Source organism: Cyanistes caeruleus, unplaced genomic scaffold, assembly GCF_971803275.1.
Source record: "Cyanistes caeruleus unplaced genomic scaffold, bCyaCae1.hap1.1 HAP1_SCAFFOLD_94, whole genome shotgun sequence".
Lineage (NCBI taxonomy): Eukaryota > Metazoa > Chordata > Aves > Passeriformes > Paridae > Cyanistes > Cyanistes caeruleus.
Genome location: NW_028255897.1, coordinates 315,743 through 340,382, shown reverse-complemented (window position 1 = coordinate 340,382; position 24,640 = coordinate 315,743). Strand labels below are relative to the sequence as shown.

The 24,640-nt window shown below is 54.4% G+C and overlaps 2 protein-coding genes across 3 annotated transcripts; one reads left to right on the top strand and one right to left on the bottom strand.

Annotated features, from left to right (window-relative positions):
* Positions 1 to 6,441: 6,441 nt before the first annotated feature.
* Positions 6,442 to 13,873, bottom strand: LOC147646510 (uncharacterized). Of its 2 annotated transcripts, XM_086873344.1 has the most exons (13): positions 13,642 to 13,873; positions 13,214 to 13,285; positions 13,054 to 13,125; positions 12,361 to 12,474; positions 11,635 to 11,706; positions 11,185 to 11,256; positions 10,911 to 10,982; positions 10,722 to 10,823; positions 9,813 to 9,884; positions 9,653 to 9,724; positions 8,963 to 9,043; positions 8,172 to 8,334; positions 6,442 to 7,641 (listed from the first exon to the last, which is right to left on the bottom strand). In XM_086873344.1, exons 1-13 carry the CDS (start codon positions 13,736 to 13,738, stop codon positions 7,593 to 7,595), a joined length of 1,110 nt encoding a protein of 369 aa, XP_086729470.1. In that variant the 5' UTR covers positions 13,739 to 13,873; the 3' UTR covers positions 6,442 to 7,592. The 2 variants fall into 2 exon arrangements, with proteins under 2 accessions (XP_086729470.1, XP_086729471.1); XM_086873345.1 differs by lacking the exons at positions 6,442 to 7,641; positions 8,172 to 8,334; positions 8,963 to 9,043; positions 13,054 to 13,125 and adding an exon at positions 10,169 to 10,276 and having other exon boundaries at positions 9,577 to 9,724; positions 13,642 to 13,862.
* Positions 13,874 to 16,720: 2,847 nt separating this feature from the next.
* On the top strand, positions 16,721 to 20,473 carry LOC147646509 (uncharacterized). The gene is made up of 3 exons (XM_086873342.1): positions 16,721 to 16,794; positions 18,254 to 18,332; positions 18,519 to 20,473. The coding sequence occupies exons 2-3, from the start codon at positions 18,281 to 18,283 to the stop codon at positions 19,607 to 19,609; spliced, it is 1,143 nt and encodes a 380-aa protein (XP_086729468.1). The 5' UTR covers positions 16,721 to 16,794; positions 18,254 to 18,280; the 3' UTR covers positions 19,610 to 20,473.
* The last annotated feature ends 4,167 nt before the right edge of the window (positions 20,474 to 24,640 follow it).

Below are 24,640 nucleotides of genomic sequence, written 5' to 3'. Positions count from 1 at the left end.
GGGACCTCTGTGACCTCAGAGCCTGCTGTCACCTCAGCCTGCTGTCACCCCAGAGCCTTCTGTGACCTCATGGCCTTAAGTGTCCGCCCCAAGTGTACTCCCATCTGTACTAGAGGACTGCTCTGACTGTGAATCTTTGACTTCATCAAAGGGTTATTGCTAAACAAAACCTTGGTTTTGCCTGCTGACATTGCTGGACAGGCGCTGTCCCAGGAGATGCTCTTGATGGTTGCCTCTTTTCCTGGGCATGGCACTGGAGGAGGTCCAGGCCCAGGTGATGCCACTGAAGGAAATGTGCCCTCAGCCCAGGGATGCTCAACACAGACTCCCCCAGCCCCTCGGGGCCCTGCCTCTGGTCACAGCAGCCCCTGCCTGGCTCCTGCCTGCCCACACCAGGGTCAGCCCTGCCTGCTCCTGGACATGGAGCTCAGCCAGGGCTGGTGCTGTGTGGGCTTTGCTGGTGGTACCAGCCAGACACTGGGGTGAGAGCTCCATCTCTTTATTGGAACAGAAGAGCTGTGCTGGGCCCTGCCCTGGCAGGAGGGACCCACCTTCAGTCCAGGCCGCAGAGCAGGGCGGGTCCCTTCAGGGACACAGGGCCTTGCTTTGGGTGGTGGCAGCATCTGCACAGCAGCAAGCTGGTAATGCAGTGTCGTGGTTTTAAACCAGTAACTAACAAAAAAATGACTTCTTTTTTGCTGTGAGATATGGATTAGAACAAGAGCAAAACAGGCTTAAAACTTAAAAGGAATAAAGAAAGATTATTGACAAAATATAAGAATAAGAACACCAGAATAAACTTCCAGAAAACTCTTTTTATCCCCTACTACCCACCATTCTTTTGTTCACATGACAACACGGAGAACAAAGAACCTTGGAACTTTGGTGTCCAGAACAGTCCCTATTCTCGCTAGAGTCTTCTAATCAGTCTTTGTAGAGGAACAGAAGTCTCTTTCTGCTAATCTATAGAGTTTCTCACAAGAAAACTATTTCTGCTATAGTTTTCTATTGCCCTGATGTCAGCTGCCCAGAAATGATGCTACCAGAGCTCACTCCTCCCATTTCACATCACTCTGAGATGTGTATGGGCCATGAGTCTAGGGATGGCATTTAAAGGATGAGTTATTCAAAGGCAAAAGTCTTCTTCATCTGTCTTTGTGAGCTCTACTGGAAAACAGTTTTCTCATTGGCTCTCAAGGCCTCAAATTTTCACTTCACCCTGTTCCAGCACCTCACTGCACCACAATCACTCTATATCCAATCATAGTAATAGAATACTAGTACTATATACTCTAGGAGTGGCTCAGAAGAAGGGGCTGCAATCCCCCAAGGCCTGGGCTGCTCCAGGCCGCTCCTGGTGCCTTGGGCTGTTGAAGGGGTGCCGGGGTGGCCTTTGTGACACAGGCACAGGGTGCCGGGGTGGCCTTTGTGACACAGGCACGGGGTGCTGGGGTGCCCTTTGTGACACAGGCACAGGGTGCCGGGGTGGCCTTTGTGACACAGGCACGGTGTGTCAGGGGCCGTGGTGACACGGGACCTTGCGGTGCCCAAAGTCCATTGTGACATGGCAGAGCCCCGCCCCGGCTGGGGGGTATATAAAGGGCTTGTGGGGCCTGGGTCAGTCCCAGGACAGTGGCTGTGTCCAGGTACCTGTGTGCGCCAGAGGACTGCAGGCAAGGAGGAGGAGAAGGCGAAGCCCAAGTCCCAGCCCCCCAGGCCCTGGCCCGGCTCACAGAGAGCCCAGGCCTTGAGGGAGCAGCAGGAGGAGGCTGAGAGGGCAAGCAGAGGGAGGAGAGGAGCCGTGGAGTCCTGCGCTGAGGAAGAGCCAGAGCTCTGCCGAGGAGAAATGAACAAGTTCCAGCAAGGGACGCCAGGGGAAGCCTGCACTGAGCCACAGCTGTCCCCAGGAGAAGCCCAGAGCTGCCAGGAGCTCTCTGAGTGGGATGAAGGCCTTGAGCAAGAGCTGGTCCAAGTATGGGGGAGCTACTGGCATTTGTGGGACTGGGATGAGGGCAGGGAGCAAGAGCCCTCCCCAGTTGTCTCCGAGTGGGGCGAGTGCAGGGAGCAGGAGCCGTGGCAGGCGGACAGCGATCATTGTCAGGAATTCTCAGATTGGGAAGAATCTCCTGAGCAGCGGCTGTCCCCAGGAGAAGGCACGAGCCGCCGGGCACTCTTGGACTGGGAAGCTTGCCGCAAGCAAGAGCTGTGCCAGGATGGCCAGGAGGTGACTGGAGGCAAAGCAAAGAGAAAATCCTCCAGGTCCAGCTGGGATGATGACAGTGATGGAGAGCTGGCTCAGGACAGCAGGGAATACTGCGACATCCTGTGCAGCCAGCTCAAGGCCTGGCAGCGGGAGGATGATGACTGGGATGAGGTGAGCGTCCTGGAGCTGCACGAGGAAGGAGAAGAGGCCAGGCAGCAGAGACTGGCAGATTTAGCCCAGGAGGGAATCCTGCTGCCTGTCCCTCGAGAAGCTTGGGTGGAGTGCCAGGAGCCCAAGCTGTGCCCACAAGAGCAACTGTGTGCCGGGCCTGGCCCTCTGGCAGCCCAAGCCACGGTGGAAGATGTCTCTTCTCCTGGGCAGCTGCTTCCCCACAGGAAAGGCCGCTCGCTCTTGAGGTGGGCGCTGCAGGTGCTGCGGGGGCTGCGGGGGCTGCAGGGGCTGCGGGGGCTGTTCCGCTGCCCCTGCCTGGCGGCACAGCCACAGGATCAGCGCCCGCTGCCAGCAGCGCCGGGCTGCAGATGGCGGCTGCCCCGCGGCCTGCCCGGCGCCCCGAGGGAGCCGCACGGGCTGCCCCGGCCTGCGCTGGCCCTGTGGGCCGAGCCGGCCCCAGCCGCTCTGCAGCACCCCTGGGGCAGCTCCCCGAGGGCACACGGCAGCCCAAAGCGGCACCCGAAGGGGGACCCTCGCTGCCGAGGCTCAGCGCCGCATCCCGGCCCATCGTCCGGCCGGGAAGGCACCTGGAAAGTCATCGGCTCCCAGCGGCAGCCTGGCACCGCCAGTGGCACCCCTGCACCGGGTCCCCGAGGGCCACAGCCACACGGCTCTTGGCCCTTTGCAGGGACACTGGCTCCAGCTCCTCCCTGCTGGACTCCAAGGCCATTTCCTCTCCTCCGGAAAGGACTCCATGCTGATCCTGGGGCACTTTGGCCATGAGGAATGGACACAGACAGGAGGTGTTGCTCCCAGGACACGACGGCGGCCTGCTGGACTGCAACACACACAGTTCTAACAAAAGAAAAGAAAGTTGTGTTTAGAAAGTAGTAGTAGGAAAGAAAAAAACCCCAACCCCCAACACCCCACCCCCCCACTAAAACCTGCATAAGACCCTCCAGAAACCAAAAAATGATAAAGAATAAGAATAGGAATATTAGGAAGAAGAGGTAGAAGCTGAAGTAGATGAAGACATAGTAGTACTTAAAACATGGAAAATTAAGAATAAGAATAAAATGTTGGAGTCTGGAATACAGAGTGTGTGCCCTTGTTTCTGATACTTAGTTATAAGATCCAGGTATAGGTTCCCCCAGGCAGGGCAGGTCCCTGGGTGTTGCCCCTGGCCCAGATAGTTTTCAGATGGGAAAAACTATCAGAGGTAAGGTTTTAGAAGACAAAATGTCTTCCCTGCTGACAGCACCGTAAGGAATAGCTGCAGGGCAGAGTTTAAAAACAGAGGTTGTCTTGACCTCTCTATGGCCTTGCATGGTGCTCAGCATGATAGATCAGGGGAAAAAATATTATAGTGGTGTGGCAGCAGCCTCAGGGAGACAAAGAGTTACATTGTCCCACCCCAAACCCCTTGAGAAGGGCGGCCCAGGAGTTCTGAATGGGTTTGCGTCCCTGAGGGGTTCTCCCTTGGTGTGCTTCTACTGCTCCCTGACCCTGAACTCCACCCTCAAAGGTGGAAACCCTCGGGGGTTCTGTCCCTCAAAAACCCCTGCTGTGCCTCTGTTCAGAGCTCTCTGTTCTGGACCTGACTTTGTTCCCATGCTGAATAAATGGTTTCATGAACGGGAGCCCGTCTCGGTTGGTGTTTGATGCTGGTTCCCAGAATCCTGCTGCTTCTCTGGACGAGATCCTGGAGTTGCGGACTGCAATAGCAGGGTATTGGATGAAATACACAAATTGACACATTGGGGGACGCAGGGTCTATGTGTCCACTCCTTGAGGGAGAACATCTGCATAGGGGTTTATGATATAGCAAAGGCCATCACTCAGGGCTGTGTAATGTGTCAAAGGGTAAACGAACGAGTGATGACGAAACCCGTACCGGGGGGAGGGAACTAGCGGAGAGACCCTTCCAAAATGTGCAAATTGATTTCACAGAAATGCCTCTAGCACAGGGATACAAACACCTGCTAGTGATCGTAGATAACCTGACCCATTGGCCAGAGGCTTTTCCCACTTGGAATGAAACAGCGAGAGTAGTAGTCAAAATACTTTTGGAACATATTGTCCCCAGGTATGGGTTAATCAATAACATAGACTCGGACCAAGGCCCCCATTTCACTGCCCGTGTCCTCCAGGAAACCACTGAAGCCCCGGGGATAAAGTGGAGGTTACACACCCCATGGCATCCCCAGAGCTCCAGTCGGGTAGAACGCATGAATAAGACCATAAAAACGACCTTAACCAAGCTGACTCTGGAGACTAAATTAGATTGGATAAAATGTTTCCCTTTGGCTTTATTACATATAAGAACCCGACCTTGAGCAGATTTAGGGGTATCCCCCTATGAAATGTTATTTGGACTCCCCTTCCTAATTACTCCTTACAGCACTGCCCAGTATACTGAAGGGGAGGAAACCTCAAGGAGGTATTTGGAAACTGTTGTTAAAACTTTAGAAAACCTCAGGAAAAAAGGGTATCTCCCTCAAACTCCTCCCTTTGAGGTAGACACACACCATATTAACCCCGGGGATTGGGTATTGGTAAAATCTTGGGCTAACTCTCCTCTCACTCCAAAGTTTGAAGGACCCTACCAATTTCAACTCACCACACATACGGCTGTGAGAACCCGGGAAAAAGGGTGGACACACGTGACTTGAGTTAAAGGACCAGTGGCACCACCAGATGGGGAAGTAAACTCTGAAAAAGATCCCTCTAACTGGACTGTTGTCCCCAACACCAAGGACTTGAAAATAACCTTAAGAAGGAAACCCAGAGACTAAAGTCCCCAACCAGGAACTGGAATTACAACAGTTGTTGTTAAGTGTTCTCTTGGCTGCAACATTTGTGGTTAAGTGTTTCTTTAAAGTTTGTGAACTAATGTTAAAGTGTTTTCCAGTTGTGCTTAACTTGTAACTATATTATTATTATTATTATTTTAAAAAGTAAAATAACCCTCCCCTCCCCCCCGAATAAGGCTCCAATTTCCTAGCCAAGACTATATCCCTCCCTGGGCAACTTTTCCCAAGACCAAAACCGACAACAGTAAAAAGGAGAAGGACAAAAAAAATAATAAAGCTGTAAGCCTTGGACCCAGACTCCCAAAAAAGTGTGAGGAAAACCCCAAGAGGCAAGACCAGGGGAGATCAAACATGGTTCCTGCTGACCTCTTGGGAGTCACGGACAGGAGGGAGCCTAAAAGGATCATCACAAGGCTCATCAAGGTCTGGTGATAGCAATGCACCTCACCAATGCCATGGGGACAGACTCTTGCATGAAATGTTATTATCCCTTGTATGATGGGGAAAATCTAGGGTCCCTGGTAAGGGTCCACACAAATTTGAGTCCTTCTTGTTATAACAAATCACAATTAGAAGAATGCCAAGAAAACGGAAAAACATATTGGATTACCAGAAATACAGCCACTTTTAGAGAATGTCTTTTGGGAGACTGTCCCATGAGGGATACTTGGCTGTGCTTTGAAAAGAACGAACCAGTAAAAGGTGAACCTGATGTGGTAAAGGAGAAAAGAGTGGACATGAGCGTGGGAAATGAAGAATAGGAAAATTTGAGTGGGAAGAACTTGTTCATTGATTCAGCTGAAAAGATCAGCAAGGAATTAAATATAACTGATTGTTGGGTATGTGGGAGTACTAAAATGTCTGATATTTGGCCCTGGGAGGGAATTAGCTTAAAACCTCGAGAAATTTTAAGCATAAAACGAACTGGGGAAAACCAAAGAACACCAGGGTATAGGAGAAGGGAAAAATGGGAATTAAAGGCTAAGGTAATTGGGGAAGACTGTATTCTACAAACTGGAAAAAGATATAGAACCCTGGTGGGGCGGATGGCATGCAAAAGATATCTTATAATGAAGAATCTAGGAATTAAATGAGTTCCCCAAGAGCCCAACCAATATTGGTCCTTAGACAAGAGGGAAAAAGGGTGCATTCATCATGAAGGATATAACCTTTACGAATGTGCAGAAAAGGGGATCAATCCCTTCTGGGGAATTAGAAGCCTATCAAAGCATAGTTTTATAAATGCAAAGGCAATTTCGGGTTATATAAAAGAGAAATTTATTATAAAACAATAATAAATTCGAACAACGAGAAAAAACAACAATAAAATAAGCAGCGCAGCGCTGGGTGGACAGGGTCTATACACAAGGTATAGGTGCTCCCAAATCCACGCCTGAGAGTCACTTGGCCTGGGTTTTTATAGGAAGTTTGTGTCCCGAGGCCAAATTCCAAGCAGGCACCCTTCGCTAAGAGGTTCTTGATTGTTCGAAGAATAGATTTCCTGGCACCGGAGAATAGAGTCAATAGACGCTGGGCAGAGGCTCCTCATATGTAAAGAGGTCCAGGATGTCTTTTTGATATCATTTTGGTCCGGGCCATTAGGGTGGAGTGGTGGGACCCATCCTGGAGCCGATGGCTTATCTCGGCTGGCTCCTCTTCCTTTGTCTAGTTTTTTTTCCACTTCTCCAACACAGGCGGGCAGGGCGGAGGTGCTCAGGTCCGGCGATATCTCGTCCGGGCCCGTTCTTTTGTTTGTTCGATGGCCTGGGCTGATGTGCCTGCTTGTGATCGTTATCTGGGTGTTTGGCTGCAATCTGTTGCCTCTCGGAGGAGAATCACGACCAGATCCGGAGAAGGACTTATTCCCACTACATGTTGTATTTTATGCCATTGGAATCACATATATATATATTTTATTTATACCCTTTACGAATTTTTACTCATAGATTAATTTATTACAGCATAGTATTAAAACAAAAACTACTTTAGTTTGTATAACCCAAAGACTGCAAAAGATAGCTGGAGATGCCCCCTACATTCAGAAACTACCTTATCCAGATGAAGACAGCAGTGACCAGAACTCTGGGGGAGGAATTTATTGCATTTCTGTTATCAGGGAATGTAAATCTCGTTGGCGCCAAGAAGATTGATCTATTGGGAAGGGGGCAAGAGAAAACTAAACAGAAGAACACCAAAGATCCTAAGAAGAATGTATGAATATGCATGAGAATTTATGGATATGTAGTAGGATTCTGTTTTTAAGGGACAATCCTTTGTTAGTAAGGTGTGCTCTCTTGGCTGAATGCAGAGACACCTGGCCGTATCTATGTACTTTATTTTTAGCTCCGAATCATCTTTTTATTAAACCTTTAAATTCTATAAGAAAAATATGTGAACCTCATTTTTCACAACACTGAGCTGTTTGGCCGGACATCTGAAGCTGCAGAGGCGCTCCTGTAGAGAAAGAAAGTGGCTGAGGCCCCCAGCTTCCGCTGGCACACAGGGACCCTCCTGCACAGCAGGGCCCAGAGCTGCCAAGGCTCCCCAGCACGGCTGGAGCTGCTGGCACAGCTTGGCCCAGCTGGACAGCTGCCCCTCAAGGCCCTGGAGAGCAGGGGATGGCTCTGGGCAGGGTCCCTGGCCAGGAGTGGGCCCCAGAGCACCTCTGCCTTTCAAGGGCAATCTCGTCCCCGCTCTTTCTCCTGCCCACCTTGCTTTGCCTCTGCCCGCTGCTCCTGGGGCTGCTCTTGGCCAGGCAGCCTCAGTGGCAGCCAGCACTGGCTGCAGCCCCAGCGGGCTCCCCAGGACAAGGCCCAGCAATTAAGAGGCCAATGAAAGGCCTGGGCAGCAGCAGAACTCTCAGCAGAGTTATTTGGACAACCAAGGACTAGCCACAGGTCTACAGCAGCTTCACTGGGAATGTTTCTATTCTACAATAACTTTCAAAAGAAGCTGTTTGAGGGAAAAATGAACGAAACACTCACCATTTTGTCTTCCAGACATACCAGATTCCAACACAGCATAAAACGAAGAAATGCACCAAACAAAGCAGGCCTGCCATTAATTCTAGCCAACAGCGTGTTCCTTGACAGAAACCTCTTCCGATGCCCTTCTGGAAATTGGGAACACGTGTTGTGCTGGCTGCATCTGTGGGAGCAATGGGCAGCGTGAGCCCGTGCTGTGCTCCACTGCTGAGCTGGCAGCATGGTGGGTATGTCCAGGATATTCCCTGTTTCCCACAGAGCTGGGGCCTGAAGGCACCTTGCTGTCCCTTGGCACAGGCTGTGTCACCCAATAAAACCCAGAAAGCTGAGAGGAGAACCCAGGGACAGCACAGCTGCTTGGGCAGTGACTCCTTCCAGGGACACGGGCCAAACCCATCCCTGAGCAGCCACTGCCACCCCTGACCCTCCCTGCTCTGTGACAGCTCCCCCAGCCCAAGGGGACAGAGCCAGGCCCTGTCAGGGGCCAGTGCAGCCCCTGCCCAGTTGGGAGCCAGGGCTGGCTGTGGCTCTGGGGTCATGGCAGGGCTCCCACTCGGGGCTGCTCCTGTGTCTTGGGCCTCTGGATGCTTAGGGCCAGCTCCAGGAGCAGCTGCAGTGGGATGGACATTGGTGCAGGAATCCCGATTCCAGGGGCTGGGAATGAGCTCCAGAGGCCTGGAAGCCGAGGCACCTCCAGCTTTGGCTGCTGCTCAGCCATGCAAGGAGGGGCCCTGTGGGAAGAGCTGCTGGCACACAGCCCCACCAAGGGCTGAGCCCAGCACAGCAATTACCTCCTGTGCCTGGGCCCGTGCCTGCAATTGCCTCCCTTCCTTCAAGAAATGCCGCCTTCCATAGAGCTTCTCTGTCCATCCCTTGAGAAAGGAAGAGGCACAGCTGGATCAGATGGAACCATCACATAGCAGGGAAGTGGCCTCTTCAGGAGGCAGTGCTTGTCAAAGACATGGAAGAGGATCAGGAAAAGGCCCAGGCTCTCTCTTGTCCAAACCACCACCTCTCCTGATCTGCTCAGAGACCAGGAAGTTGCAGAGGATCTCAAGGTGTGCATGGGCCATGGTGCAGTTTGGGCAGCCTGCCTGCTGATGCCAAATGCCTTCCTGCAGAGGCTGGGCAGAAACTGCATCCAGGCCAGGCTGGGAAACAGCCCTGCAGGGCTTGAAAGCAGCAGCAGGGCAGCGAGGCTGCCATGGATCCCTTCCCATGGTGCAGGGCATGGCATGTCCAGAAAAAAACCCTGACTGCTGAGTCTCAGGAAAGGCTGAGGGACATGGACCCACCACGCCCTTTGAGCAGTTCCTTCTCTATTTCTTTCAGGATGTGGTGTGACTCAAGTGATTCTTTCTGTCCTGTGGCTTTGTTCTTCCCTCTCGGAGGACCTTAACAAAAAATAGTTCCATTTCCCAGGAATGGATCCCAGAAAAGCAATGCTCAGCCTGTGGGTACGGCAGGGACACACCACTCACCCCTGCGATGGGAGCCGGGCTTGCGGGCAGTGATCAGCAAAGGAGCTGGGAAAGTCCTCCCTGCAGACACACCTGTAACTCAACAGCCACAGAAGCTTCTGTCACCTGGTTCCTACCAGGATGTCAATGATTATTCCTCAATGGGACACTGAGAACATACCTGCAGGAGGCTCCAAGGGCTTCAAAACTTTATCCAGCCAATCTAATGGAGAATCCTTCCTGGGAACCTCATCTGGAAGGGAGCACAGATCAGAACCATTCCATGGTGTGCTGGGATCGCCCTTCTGCCTTAGGGAACTGGGCACTGCCAGGGGGTTGGGTAAGACCATGGGAGCCAGATGTCAATGGACATGGAGGAAGCTGTAGAGGGGCCTGAAATGCTCTGGGCTGGCTCCTGGTCACTCTCAACACTCTTCCCATGCCCTGTGCAACATCCCTGAAGGGTGGGCGCTCCCCAGCAGCAGAGATGGCAGCTCAAGCCTCAGCAGGGCTCAGGCCCAGAGGCACAGCAATTACCTCCTGGGACTGTGCCTGGCATGGCCTCCCTTCCTGCAGCAGAGGCTGCCCATGAGCCACTGCTTCCTCTGGGAAACGCTGCCTTCAGCACAGCCTCTCCATCCACTTCTGCAGAAAGGGACAGCTGGATCAGATGGCAGCATTCCCCACTGGGGAGGTGGCATCTTCAGGAGGCAATGCTTCTCAAAGACTTGGTTAAGGACCAGGATATCATATCAACTTTTGGGATTGGCCAGGGCCCTCCTTTCTCCAAACAGCTGCCATTTCTGATCTACCCGGAGACCAGAGAATTCTACAAGATCTCAGGCTGTGCATGGCCCATGGTGCAGTTTGGACTCCCTGTCAGCTGATACCAAATGCCTTCCTGCAGAGGCTGGGGAGAAGCTGCAGCCAGGCCAGGCTGGGAAACAGCCCTGCAGGGCTTGAAAGCAGCAGCAGGGCAGCAAGGCTGCCATGGATCCCATCCTGCTGTGTTGGGCACTGCATGTCCAGATGTGCAGAGAAAGCCCCTGGCTGCTGAGTCTCAGGAGAAGGCTGAGGGACATGGACCCACCTTGTCCTTCCTGCAGAATTTTCTTCAGCATTTGCCTCATGGGTTTGGATGGCTCATGGGGTTTCATAACTCCTGTAGCTTTGGTATTTCCTCTTGAAGGACCTTAGAGGAAAATAATTCCATTTCCCAGGAATGGATCCCAGAATGCCAATGCTCAGCCTGTGGGGTCAGCAGGGACACACCACTCACCCCTGTGACGGGAGCTGGGCTTGTGTGCAGCAACCAACCCAGGAGCTGGGAGAGTCCTCCCTGCAGACACACCTGTAACTCAACAGCCACAGAAGCTTCTGTCATCTCTTCTGATCTGAACAGGCAGCACTGAGCCTCAGGAGCGGTGAGAGGATCACACAGGGCAAGGGCACACACGTGCATGGCTCTGTCCTGGCACCTGCAGCGATGCTCTCCTGGCCAAGCCTTGGGCTCTGAGCTGGCAGCTCTCCCAGGGGGAAAGGCCTTCACCTACCCTCACCATCTTCCAGAGCCTCAGTCCTGGGTGTGGGTTGGGAAGCCAGATCACCTTCAGCAAGAGGCTTGGCTGAAAAAAGAGGTAGGACAGAACAGCTCCCGTGGCTCTGTAGGAGACCCTCAGGCTCCCTGGGGCTGGCAAAGGAGCCATGCAAGGCACAGCCCCGGGGCACAGCCCTGGGCCCGGCCCCTTCCCTCTCTGCTCTTCTCCGTGGCTGCACAGAGCACATGGAAGGAGACACTGATATTACACACGGGAAGAAGATTGACAGCTAAATGCTCCTTCTTCCCACTGGTAGTGACCTGTGGGATCCCTCAGGGCTCTAGAAGGGAGCAGGGCGAGGTTTCCAGAACCCAACAAGCCTGAGATTATGTTAAGAGATATGGCAAATGCTCTTGCCACCTTGTCATTTTGTGTTCTGTCAGTAAAGGGAATAGAAGAACTTGCCTCCAGCATTCTCCAAGATATTCAAAGTATCATTCAGTAGCACTTCCAAATAATTGAGGTTGAGTTCCAAATCTAGAAGGGAGCACAGATCAGAACTGTTTCCATGGTGTGCTGAGATCCCCTTCTACCTTAGGGAACGGGGCAGTGCAAAGGAGCTGTGCTAAGGCTGTGGGTGCCAGATGTCAGTGGACATGGCCACAGCTGCAGAGGGGCCTGGGGGCTCTGGGCTGGCTCCTGGTCACTCTCCACCCTCTTTGCAGGCCCTGTGCAGCATCCCTGGGAGAGGTGGCTGGAGCAGCCCAGGCTCCACTGGGGCCCTCTCTCTGCCACAGCTGAAAGAATTGTAAAAGCAATGGGGAAGAACTACAGCAGGCAGTGCCACAACTGTCCCTCAGGCCCTCCCTCCCTCCTGCCCACGTTCTGCTGGGACAGCTCTCCCATCCCATAGGGACTGGGCCAGGCTCTTTCAGGATACAGTGGAGCCTTGCCCTCCCCCTCTGCCTATTCCCCACCATGGGCACCCCTTTGCAGCTGCTGCCAGGTTTTGGGACCTGTCTCCCGTGGAGGGACCCCAGCAGGACTGCTCAGTAGCCAAGTGCCCTGAGCCTGCTGGGGATAATTCCACTGGGCTGTGCTGGTCGTGTCCGGGCTGTGCCTGCACTGCCCAGCAGCAGAGATGGCAGCTCAAGCCTCAGCAGGGCTCAGGCCCAGGGGCACAGCAATTACCTCCTGGGACTGTGACTGTGCCTGGCATGGCCTCCCTTCCTGCAGCAGAGGCTGCCCATGGGCCACTGCTTCCTCCGGGAAATGCTGCCTTCAGCACAGCCTCTCCTTCCGTCTCTGGAGAAAGGAAGAGGGATACATGCATCAGGTGGGGCTGTTTGTTCCCCAACATGAAGGTGGCATCTTCAGGAGGCAATAGTTGTCAAAGATATGGGTAAGTTTCAGGAAGGCATCCAAACTTTGGAGCCAGGCCAGCCACATCTACCACAAGACTGGGAAATTGCAGGGGATTTCAGGGTGTGCATGGCCCGTGCTGCAGTTTGGGCTCCCTGACAGCTGATGCCAAATGCCTTCCTGCAGAGGCTGGGGAGAAGCTGCAGCCAGGCCAGGCTGGGAAACAGCCCTGCAGGCTGGGAAGGCAGCAGAGGGGCAGTGAGGCTGCCATGGATCCCTTCCTGCTGTGCCGGGCACGGCGTGTCCAAATGTGCAGAGAAAGCCCCCGGCTGCTGAGTGTCAGGAGAAGGCTGAGGGACGTGGACCCACCACGGCGTCTCTCCAGATCACTCAGCCTCTTGTCTCCTGTAGGTTTGTTCCTCCCTCTAGGAGGATCTTAACAGAAAGTATTTCCATTTCAGATGAATGGATCCCACAGAACCAGGGCTCAGCCTGTGGGATCAGCAGGGATGCAACACTCACCCCTGTAATGGGAGCTGGGCTTGCTTGCAGCCACCAGAAAAGGAGCTTGAAATGTCCTCGCTGCAGACACACCTGTAACTCAACAGCCACAGAATCTTCTGTCACCTGGTTCGTGACAGGTTGTCAGTGTTTATTCCTTGTTGGGACAGTGAGAACATACCTGCATGGGGCTCCAGAGGCAGAAAATCTTCATGAAGCCAAGCTGCCTGAGAAGCCTTCCTACCACCCTCATCTGGAAGGAAGCACAGATCAGAACCATTCCATGGTGTGCTGGGAACCCCTTCTGCCTTAGGGAACTGGGCACTGCAAAGGGTTCAGGTAAGGCCATGGGAGCCAAATGTCAATGGACATGGCCAAAGCTGCAGAGGGGCCTGGGGAGCTCTGGGCTGGCTCTGGTCACTCTCCACCCTCTTTGCAGGCCCTGTGCAACATCCCTGGAAGGGCAGTGGGACCAGCCCAGGGCCCCTGAGGCCTCTGTCCCTCCCATAGAGAAAACCCTCCCTTAAGCCCTGGGGAAAACCATCCCCAACACTTCCCAGGGAGAAGGGAGCACTGTCCTGGGAAAGGGGACTGAGGCTGCCGGCTCACCTGCTCGCCCTGCTCGCCACGGAGCAGCCTGGGCAGCCCTGTCAGGCAGGGCCACTGCCAGGAGGAGCAGGAGGAGGAGGCGCAGAGCAAAGGCCATGGTGCCTTGCCCACTGCCAGTCCTGCAGCTCTTGCTGCCACCACTGTCCTGACACCGCTGTCCCAATGTCAGCACCGCTGCTGCCGCCGCCGCTGCTACCACAACAGTCGTGGTCAAGGACTGACTGCTCGGTCCTTGTGGTGCTGTGCAACCACAGGGCTCTGAGACCTCTGTGACCTCAGAGCCTGCTGTCACCTCAGCCTGCTGTCACCCCAGAGCCTTCTGTGACCTCATGGCCTTAGATGTCTGCCCCAAGTGTACTCCCATCTGTACTAGAGGACTGCTCTGACTGTGAATCTTTGACTTCATCAAAGCGTCATTGCTAAACAAAACCTTGGTTTTGCCTGCTGACATTGCTGGTCAGGCGCTGTCCCAGGAGATGCTCTTGATGGTTGCCTCTTTTCCTGGACATGGCATTGGAGGAGGTCCAGGCCCAGGTGATGCCACTGAAGGAAATGTGCCCTCAGCCCAGGGATGCTCAACACAGACGCCCCCAGCCCCTTGGGGCCCTGCCTCTGGTCACAGCAGCTCCTGCCTGGCTCCTGCCTGCCCACACCGTGGTCAGCCCTGCCTGCTCCTGGACATGGAGCTCAGCCAGGGCTGGTGCTGTGTGGGCTTTGCTGGTGGTACCAGCCGGACACTGGGGTGAGAGCTCCATCTCTTTATTGGAACAGAAGAGCTGTGCTGGGCCCTGCCCTGGCAGGAGAGACCCACCTTCAGTCCAGGCCACAGAGCAGGGCAGGTCCCTTCAGGGACACAGGGCCTTGCTTTGGGTGGTGGCAGCATCTGCACAGCAGCAAGCTGGTAATGCAGCTGTGACAGGGACATCACATACGGGCATGGAGATGTGAAATGTGTGGTGCAGGTGTCCCTGAGGGAGGTGTTGGCCTTTCCTGTGAAGCTGCAGAGGGGAACCTGTTGAGAGAGGAGATGGCTGAGGCCCCAGCTGCAGCTGGCACACAGGGACCCTCCTGCACACTGGGAGATTCTCACTGTGCTCAAAGTTTCCCTCTGAAGACTAAGAGCTGAATGTGGATGGGCTTAGCAGCTGATCTGCAGGCCAAACAATTGAGGTAGCAAAAGAAGAAATTGAGAAAATACAAGTTTATCCATAGCAAGGAAGAAAGCAAGGCAGTTAGCATGGAAACTAATAAAAAGGGATATAAGGGGTATTTGCAGTTGTAATAAATGGAATTGGTTCGTGCTAACTAAATTGTAACTGTTATTAAAGTTCTTATTAAAAACAATCAAGAATCAGTGTTACAAAGCAGATGTACCCCTTTGCAGATGTTACATGTCAAAATTAAGGTACAGGATGTAGTTTAGAAGATAAATGGTGTCTCAAGACCAAAATTGCCTTGAGATGGACCAAAATTAGAACAAATTTAGGCATTGGGCCTAAAGATTAGTAAACATAAGGCTAATTAATAGACTTACATAACACAATGCTCAGTATGTATGCACAAACCTGTAAGGTTATCCAAAGGACAACAAGGAAGAAGAGAAGCCTTCGCCAAAAGACCACCGAAAGAAGACTGAAGACCCCCTAACAACAAGTGAGGCATGTGCCGTGAAGAAAAGTGATGTAAAGTCAGAAAAACTTGAAATAGGAGGGAACTTAGAGGAAACATTAAGGAATATGTATAAGGATACAGTATATAAGTTTAGCTTGAAGTGCTTTGTTTTGAACTTGAGGCAGGGTGGGAAGCCTCTGTACCCTGGTCAGTTTTGCTTATGCTTTAATCATACTTAATTACTAGCAGATTATATATATACATTTTTATTTTTATTAGACTGTAGTATTTTACTAAACTGTATTCTTTTATACCACATTACTATTCAATTTAGTAAATTGTATTCATTTTTAATTAAACTGCCATTAACCCAAGGGACCTAGTTGTCAAAATTCTAATTTCATTTATAACAGTATTTTAAAAAGAAGGCTGTTACAACAACATTGGTATTTACCAAACATGACACAACATGAGCTATATTAACAAAGAAGGCCCCTTACGGTGACAACATTCTACTGCTCAAACTGTAAAACATCTTTGTGTACTGATCAGGGGGTAACGATTTACTCTTTACAATCCTGATGCTGAATGTCTCCTGAGGAGGTCTGGTCAGGGAGAAGAACGAGCCCCTTGTGGGCTGCCCCTGTTTGGACAACCTGCTCCTCACCCCGAGCCTCAGCATGTCTGACATGGCCCACCTGGGACTGACATCCCAAAACATTGAAAACATTTCTCTTTATAATTTTTCTTTATAATTAAAATCTAATTAATTAATAAAAATAAAATTTTATTTTTATAATACAATTATTCTGTATTTTTATAACCTAATTTTTATATTTATATAAAAGAATTGTTACATTTTTAGCAACTAAAAACATTATCGGTCCTTGGTTCAAAGTAGCACATTTCCGTTCATTAATTAATTGACCACTATTTCTCCCTCTTTATGCTAATTATTCCTATTTTTAGTCCTTTGATCATCATTTTTATCATTTTCTCAGACAGGGTAAAAGGGACCACTTTGGGGTCCATGGGGACTTTTCTGGGGAACATTTGGGGCAGTTTTGGGTCTGGGGAGGGAATTTAGAGACAACCTGGGGGTCTGGAGGACACATGGGGAGCCGGGAGGGCACTTGGAGCGGCATTTAGGGATTCTGTGAGACAATTCGGGGTTCGGGGGAGCACTTTGGGGTCCAGGGGTTCACTTGGAGGTCAGGGAGTGGAATCTGGGGGCCCTTCGGGGTCCGGGCGGGCACTTGGGGGGCTGTAACGGGGAATCTCTGGGTCGCGGGGGATGATGGGAGTTGTAGGCGCCGGTCTAATGAGGCTTAATGGGGCCGCGGAGCATCACGGGAGTTGGAGGCTCAGCGCCAATAGGTTCCGGTAAGGCGCGGGGCATGACGGGAGATGCAGTCCCGGCTGGAATAGCGCTCTATGGGGGCCGCGGAGCATGATGGGAGCTGTAGTCCCGGAAGTGGCTCCGAAGGCGCGTTCGGCGGTGTGGGGAAGCCCTTGGAGAAGACTTCTGCGTCCGAGCTGCAGGTGCTCGGGGCGAATGTACACGGCTCGGGAGCACTTGGGGGGAACCTGGGGAGCTGTGACCGGGCTCTTTAGGGCGCGGGGCACGGCAGGAGGTTTGGGCGCGGAACTGTGTTGTGGGATGATGGGAGATGAATTCCCAGCAGTGGCTGGAAGGGGAATCTGTGGGGTCGGGAGCATTCAGGGATCCAGGGACGCTTTGGGGGGCCTCGAACGGGTGCTGAGGGGGCACTCGGGGATCCTGAAGGGTCTGGGGGACACATGGGACCTATGGGGGGCGATCCCGGGGTTCTGGGGAGTGCAGGGCATATTCCCAGTTCCTCACAACCTGGTCTCAATTGCCCCCTGCAGGCTCCTACTCACTGCCACTCTGATCCCAGTATGATCCCAGTATGATGTCAGTACACAGCCAGTGCAATCTCAGCCACTGCCAGGATGATCCCAGTATAAACCAGTCTCTGCCAGTGCTGCCACTCCTGGGATCCCCCAGCGCTCTCTGTGTTCCCCCCTCCCACATCTCCCCAGAGGAGCCCCAAGGGCTGGCAGTCCCCAGCCAGGGTCCCCAGCCAGCCCCAGGTTGGATCTGCAGCCCCCAATTTTCCCAGTTTCCCTCTCCTTTTCCCCGGGCCGGGTTCCCCCCGTCCCCAGCGGGTGGGAGCAGCGGAGAGCCCCGCGCTGCCCATCCCGACCTGTCCCGGCTCCATCCCCGCTCCTGCCGTGGGCTGTGAGGGGTTTGGGAACGGGGCACCGAGGGTGTCACTGCTCCTGGGGGAGGAGGAGGAGGGATGGAAGAAGGAGAGAGAGAAGGGATGGAAGTAGGAGAAGGAGGTGGGGTTAGGGAGGAAGAGGAGGAGGAAGGATGGAAGGGGAGGAGAGGGAGGAAGAGGAGGGACAAAGGAGGATCAGGGAAAGGAGAAGGAACCACAAGGTTGAGCACTCCTTGAATTCATAGCCCCCTCCTGTGGGATCATCACCCACCATCCCACAGGTGATGGGGGAGTGGGAGCTTTGCCCGGATATCCTGGGGGGGTCCCTGGGTTGGGTTTATTTTGCGGGGGGGGAATGTTTGGAGAATGTGGAACTCCAAAGCTGAGTGGAAAATGCCCCTTGGGGGGACATTGGGGGGTCTCACCATCCCTAAGTGGGGAAATGGAAACAGGGGGAACTTTTTGGATTCCTGGCACTCCCAGCAGCCTGGGGATGGTAGGGACTGAGCAGACAGGTTGTCCCCAGTACAAGCTTGACTCCCAGCAGCTGGGACAGGCGGGAACCCTTGAACCTTCTCTCCTTGAAGACAGGGGAGACTAGAGATGGGGAACTCCTGGGAGGCATTTTCAGAGCTGAATATTGGTGTTTTTTAGAGGTTTTATGGACCCCAGATGTCCGGTGACTTCTAGAGATGAGCTTGGACAGAGGGACCTGCAAACTCAATGTCCTCATCCCTTGTATTTCCTCAAACCAGGATTTCCCATTCCCAAACCTTGGCTGGATGGAGGAGGAGGCTGTGGAGAAGAGGAAGATGCCCCAGGACACCCAGGCAGGTGAGGAGGAAGTCAGTGCCCCTTTCCCCCTCTCTCCTGCTCCATCTCCCAGCCCAGCCTGGCCCCCGGCTGCAGGACAACCCCGCTGCCAGCGCCGTCCTGCCGGGGACGCACTGGGGGGATCTCCTTCCCCTTCCCTCTGGCACGGAGGCAAATCCCATCCTCTCCTTGTCCTTCCTCCCCCAGACAAGGAGCTGAGGATGGAGACCAGGGAGGACAAATCCCCACAGGAGAAGCTCATGGAAGAGGCCGTTCTGAGCAGCTCCACGGCACAGGAATCCAATGGGGAGGAAAACCCCCAGAGATCCCGCAGGAGGAGGGGCTCCAAACGCTGCCTAGGGTGCTCTGAGGAGGAAAGACCCACCCTGTGCCGGGAAGGCGACCGGAGATCCAGCCAGGGCTCTGAGCTGGTGGTCCATGAGCAGCTTCAGGATGGGGAGAAGCCCTACAAGTGCTTGGAGTGTGGGAAGAGCTTCAGCCAGAGCAACAGCCTGATCTGTCACCAGATGATCCACACTGGGGAATGGGCCTATGAGTGTGAGGAATGTGGGAAGGGCTTCAGCTGGAGCTCCCAACTCATCATCCACCAGCGCATCCACACTGGGGAGAGGCCCTACGAGTGTCCCCAGTGTGGGAAGAGGTTTCAGAGGAGCTCCACTCTCCTCAGGCACCAGCGGATTCACAGAGATGAGAGGCCCTTCTGCTGCCCTGACTGTGGGGAGGGCTTCAAGCAGAACTACACCCTCATCACCCACCGGCGCATCCACACCGGGGAGAGGCCCTATGAGTGTGGGGAATGTGGGAAGAGCTTCAGCCGGAACTCCAGCCTGATCTGCCACCAGAGGATCCACACCGGGGAACAGCCCTATGAGTGTGAGAAATGTGGGATGACCTTCAGCCGGAGGTCCCATCTGACCATCCACCAGATGATCCACACTGGGGAGAGGCCCTATGAGTGTCCCGAGTGTGGGAAGAGGTTTCAGACCAGCTCCCATCTCCTCGAGCACCAGCGGATTCACACAGATGAGAGGCCCTTCCGCTGCCCCGACTGCAGGAAGGGCTTCAAGCACAACTCCCACCTCATCACCCACCGGCGCATCCACACTGGGGAGAGGCCCTACGAGTGTGGGGAATGTGGGAAGAGCTTCAGCCGCAGCTCCAGCCTCAACACCCACAAACGCCTCCACACTGGGGAGACACCCTACGAGTGTCCCCAGTGTGGGAAGAGCTTCACCTGGAGATCTAGCTTGACCCAACACCAACGGCAGCACCAGTAAGGGAAGCTCTGCAAATGCCCCAAAGTACAGGAAGAGCTTTGTGCACTGCTCCAGCTTCATCCCCCCTTGGAAAATTCAAGTTTGGCAGAGACCTGGTGATCCATGTTCCCTGTGATCCATGCTGGGGAGACACCTGTACCTTTTCCTGCCTATGGCAATGACATGATGTGGGATCAAAGAACATGAGGGTCTGGCCATGGCCCTTTTGTTACATTCAATCCCATCTCAGGTCATTGCCAGGGGCAGGTGTTTGTGGTTAGGTGTCTTTTTTTTTTTTAATTCCGGATTGCCTGTGGAATTTTTACCCATTAGTTGTGGGGACAGCCTAACTGTGGGTAATTGCTGGGTGATTGAAAAAAGACAAAGAGCTTGGCCGGGCCCAGGGAGGGAAGGGGGGCAGGAAAAGAGGAGAGCGGGGACAGTTTGGGGGGCTTTCTTCAGCTTCGGAGAAGGACACTTTGGGTGCAGAGATGCTGCGGTGGGGAGAAGGGAATTTCGCCATCACTCACACGGAGCTGCTGCTGCTTCTCCTTCTCCCCTCTTTGTTGGTGGCCTCGCACCCCCTGTCCTGCCGGGACGTGTGGCAGTGCCAGGCACCGCCGTGGAGCTGCTGATCCACCTCAGCCACCGGCCCAGGATCTCAGCTCATCCCTGCTGTTCCAGCTGAGTGTTCCTCAGAGCCCTGCAGGAGCACCGGGACTGCCCGCCCGAGGGGGTTTGTGAAACAAAGCCTCTCCTCCATCCCGTCTCAGCCGAGAAAGCTGTCACGGGGCCCCTGGTTCTGTTTTCCTGTTAATGCTGTAGTTATTGTTGTTTGTTTGCCTGGTTATAAATACTAATAAAGAACTGTTATTCCTATCCTCAGATCTCTGCCTGAAAGCCCCTTGATTTCAGAATTATAATAATATAGAGGGAGGGGGTCTACGTTTTCATTCCAGGGGAGGCCCCTGCCCTCCCTGGCAGACACCTGTCTTCCAAAACAAAGACAGATGGGGAGTTTCTCCATCCTCCTTACCCTTGTGGGGCCAGCAGTGCTCTTGGTTCCTCATGCTCTTTTTGTGTGGCCTTTTGTGTCTGTGCCCCTCCAACTTAGCGGGACAGGGGATATTTGCTGCCCCCTTTCTGCTTCTGGGAAGCCTGTGCGGGCTCTTTGTCCCTCTCTGATTTGGGGGTTGCCAGTGTTGTCACCATCCTGGCAGCCCCCGGCCGCTCTTTGCCCTCTGCCAGGCCAGGGGTGTTCTCTGTCCCCTTGCAATTTGTGGGGCTGGCACAGGCACAATTCCCCTCCTCTTTGGGGGGGCTGGCAGTCTCCTCTTCCCCCTGTGACTTGGGGGATGCTCTGGGCTACATCCATCTCTTACTTTGGGTTGCCAGGTATTTATCTCCCTTCAGTTTGGGGGGCCTGGGGATAGTCTCCATCCTCCTCCAGTTTTGAGGGGCCTAGGAGTAGTCTCTGTCTCCCACCGATTTGGGGGGACTGGTGCAGGCTCCACCCCCCTCTGATTTTGAGGGACAACCTGGAGGAAAGGCACCAAAATCTTGACAAAGGCTGAGGGGAACGCTCTGATTACCCCTTTTGCTAAGAGGTTCCCTTAGCTGAAGTTGCTAACCAGGACAAAACTTCCAGGCCCGCAGTGGGTTTTGGGTTGTTTTATTTCCTGGGCCCTCAGTCCTGCGTGGGACACGGGAACTGGGTGCTGCAGAGGCTGCGGCAAGGCATCAGAAATGCCCGCCCAACACCCAAGGGTGGTAGAAGATCTGCTCCAGCACCGGCCGGTCCATGGGGTGCTTGTACAAACACCAGCGGATCAGATGTTGGCACTCTGGGGAGAGAAGGCAGAAAGCGGCGCTCACTTGCAGAAGGCTCCTGCCCAGCTGCTCCCGGCGCCTGCAGAAGCCGGGCCACGCTGCGTGTGCTGGGAGCTGCCCTTGGCGGGAGAGCGGCACGGCAGGACAAGCGTCCCCTCCTTCAGCCAAGTGTGCCACACCCAGCCTGCCACGGGCCACCTGCTGCAGCCGGCCCTTGAGGGCACATGGACGTTCCGTGGAGCTGCAGGAGGGCCGGGCTGGGCTGCGCGGTGCCACCTGCCAAAGCCTGCCTGCTTCAGGCCGCGTACCAACCTGGAGAGACCTCCTGCGGGAAGAAGACCTGCCCCAACATGATGTCACGCTCATTCTCGAAGGGCAGGAACCCGCACACCATCTCCAACAGCAGCACGCCCAGGGACCAGATGGTCGCCCCATTGCCGTGGTAGCAGCGCAGGCCAATCCACTCGGGCGGGCAGTACGTGCGTGTTCCTAGGGGAGACGGGCGGCGCTGCTCAGGCGCAGGCTGCTGCCTTCCAGAACCTGGCGCCAGCCTCCTGCCAGAGGCAGGGACTGCAGCTGTGGCCACAACTTCCCCCCAAGGCCTGCCTGCCTCCCCCTGACAATGGGCCAAAGCCAAGAATCCATTCTGCAAGGCTGAGAACGCCAGCGGAGCAGCCCAAGGCCTTGTGGGCCTGCCAAGCCGAGGAGCCGGGGCCCGGCTTTTGCATCCCCTTTCTGTCGGCAGGGCCGGCAGCCGGCTCCTGGGGCACAGCACCTGCCCCGTGCCCCAGGGCAGCCGGCAGCCGGCTGAATGCTGCACCCCACGGCCCAGGAGGGAATGGGGCTGTGCAGTGCCTGGCACTGGGAGCAGGGCCCGCGCTCTGGGCTCACCGGCAAACTGTGCAAAGGCCCACTCCTGGAGGAAGGTGCCGCAACCGAAGTCGATCAGCTTCAGGTCCCCAGTGTCTGGGTTGACGAGGAGGTTCTCTGGCTTGATGTCCCGGTGCAGGACGCCGCAAGCCGTGCAGTGCCATACAGCCTCTCTTATGGATGGAGGCTGTCAGAGATAGCGGAGGCTCCTGGCACCATGGACGTTCTCTGACCGCCTGAGCTTCTTGCACGGATGGCGGGTCTTCTCTGCTGTGCCATCCTTGCAAGGCTTGAGGCTCTCCCAAGGATGGTCAATCTTGCTGAGAGCATCCTCCTGAAGGGATGGCAGCTTCTGGAGAAGCTGGGCGAGCCACAGCAGGGCAGGTGGCCTCACCTCATCAGCTTCTCCAGTTCTTTCCACCACGCCAGCCACATCCCAAAGAAGAGCGGCACAGATGTCCCATTGTGTGCCCAGTGCCGGATCATCACTTCCTGCAGCTCTTGGGCCACTGCCATGCAGGGACCGCAGCTGCAGGAGCTCTCCAGAGGGCTTGCGGGAGCACCTGGCCGCCGGCGAGGGGTGGCCCGAGGCCTGGAGAACCTGGGAGCCTCAGGGGCTGCTCGGTTCCTCCATGGGCCTCTGGGCCTAACCCTGGGGTGCTTCCTCGTCTGCCGCCTCCATGGTTGCCAGTGGCCACTGGCCCAGCAGACAGCCACAGCGGCCAGCAGCAGGACAAGGGCAGCCATCAGGACGCCACCGTCACCCATGGCTACGGCACGTCCCATGGCGACTGCACTGGCAGCTGCGGGGACTGGCCTGGTTTATATAGGGCTGGCACGGTGATGTCACAGTGCTGTGGCCAGGACAGCTGTGTGACATCACGGCCCTGCATCACACCAGTGCTCAGCCCCTTTGTGACATCACGGCCCTGCGTCACCCCAGCGCTCAGCCCCTTTGTGACATCACGGCCCCACCCAATTCAGGGATCACAGCCCTGGCTCATCCCTGAAGATGAACATGGCCTGGAAAAGCCTGGAAATCAGAACCGGAGCTCAGCCCCTTGCAATGAATCCTCCCCTGGAGCAAGTGGCAGCACATCAGGAAGAGTGCTGCTACCATCTGTGTCAAGCCCCGGCTCCGAGGACTCTGCAGTGGCACCAACTTCAAACTACCACTACCCTGTGCTGGAGAACATCCCCCAGAGACAAAGGGAGGTGAAGTTCCTCTGTCTCTGGGGAGCTCTCCTGAAATGGCTGGCGGGGACTGCAAGAGTTTTCTCATAGCAGCTCACCAACTTCTGCAGAGCCTCCATTCTAAATAAATCCGGATATTCCAAAGAGCGCTCATGGTTGTCCCACTGCTCTGGTTTTGACTGCCATGGGGTTCCTCTCTTCCCAAGAGCTGGCACGTGCTGGGTTTGGATTCAAGATGGGAATGCTGTGGTTCAGTCAGGAGTGGTTTGGTTTCTGCTGAGCAGGGCTTGCCCTCTTCAAGGACTTTGCAGTGTCCCTTGGTACAATGCGTGTTTTCCTCTGGGAAGGGAGGGGTGAGTGTTGAAGACAGAGGCAATAAATGCATTAGAAAACCTGCACTGTGTCTATGTCCATGTTTGTCAGGTGACCATCCACATCCTGGAAGGGGACGATGTAATTTCTATAATTTCTTTTTTTAATGTATTAACAAATCAGTTTTTATTGTGCCTCACATTTTTGGCCACCTTCGTCTCCAGCTGAGCTTTCAGTGCACCAAATTTCTTGCTGAAGTGGCAAGAAGCATCTCTGTATTCTTCTCCTGATCTTCATTCCTTGTCCTCTACCCATCCCATCCCACCCCAGGGAGCAGGGACCTTCCTGGGGCAGATCCAGGAGGATATCCAGGACCATCCCTGCCTGGGATGGGTGCCAAGGAGATCCAGGAGGGTTCAGTGTCCAGCTCTAAGTCCTGGGACACCCTGTGCCGTGCTCCCAACAGCCCCGATTTTCAGGAAGGAGCCTCAGCAGTCACCTGACCATCCATGGATTTTTCTTCCAGGAATTCACTGTGGAGCTTGTTTCTGTTTTCCTGCTCTTTCTGAGCTCCTGTCAACATGGCATGGAGCTGGAAGAGGTGGAGAGGAGAAACGTCAGGAAGGAGAAGACAGAAGGAAATTGCTGGGAAAAGGGAGACACACACCCCTAACGGTGGCTGCAGAAAGCTCCACACACTCCAGCCTGCCCCAAAACCAGGGACAGCCCTGGCTAAAATCCAGGAGAAACAGTGCTGAGGATCCAAGGAATCCGAGCCATGATCTGTGTGGAGAGTGTCCCTGACAGGAGGAACGTGAATGGAACCACACGAGGCTGGGGCAGGAG

Bases quoted from the DNA above. Each gene is read 5' to 3' on its own strand.
- LOC147646509 (XM_086873342.1), top strand. From the start codon at position 18,281: ATGGAGGAGGAGGCTGTGGAGAAGAGGAAGATGCCCCAGGACACCCAG. The intron at 18,333-18,518 runs GTGAGGAGGAAG...TTCCTCCCCCAG, and splicing joins GCCCCAGGACACCCAGGCAG to ACAAGGAGCTGAGGATGGAG.
- LOC147646510 (XM_086873344.1), bottom strand. From the start codon at position 13,738: ATGGCCTTTGCTCTGCGCCTCCTCCTCCTGCTCCTCCTGGCAGTGGCC. The intron at 11,707-12,360 runs GTAATTGCTGTG...GCTCCCTTCTAG, and splicing joins CACAGTCACAGTCCCAGGAG to ATTTGGAACTCAACCTCAAT. The intron at 11,257-11,634 runs GCAAGTTCTTCT...CTCTTTTTTCAG, and splicing joins TATCTTGGAGAATGCTGGAG to CCAAGCCTCTTGCTGAAGGT.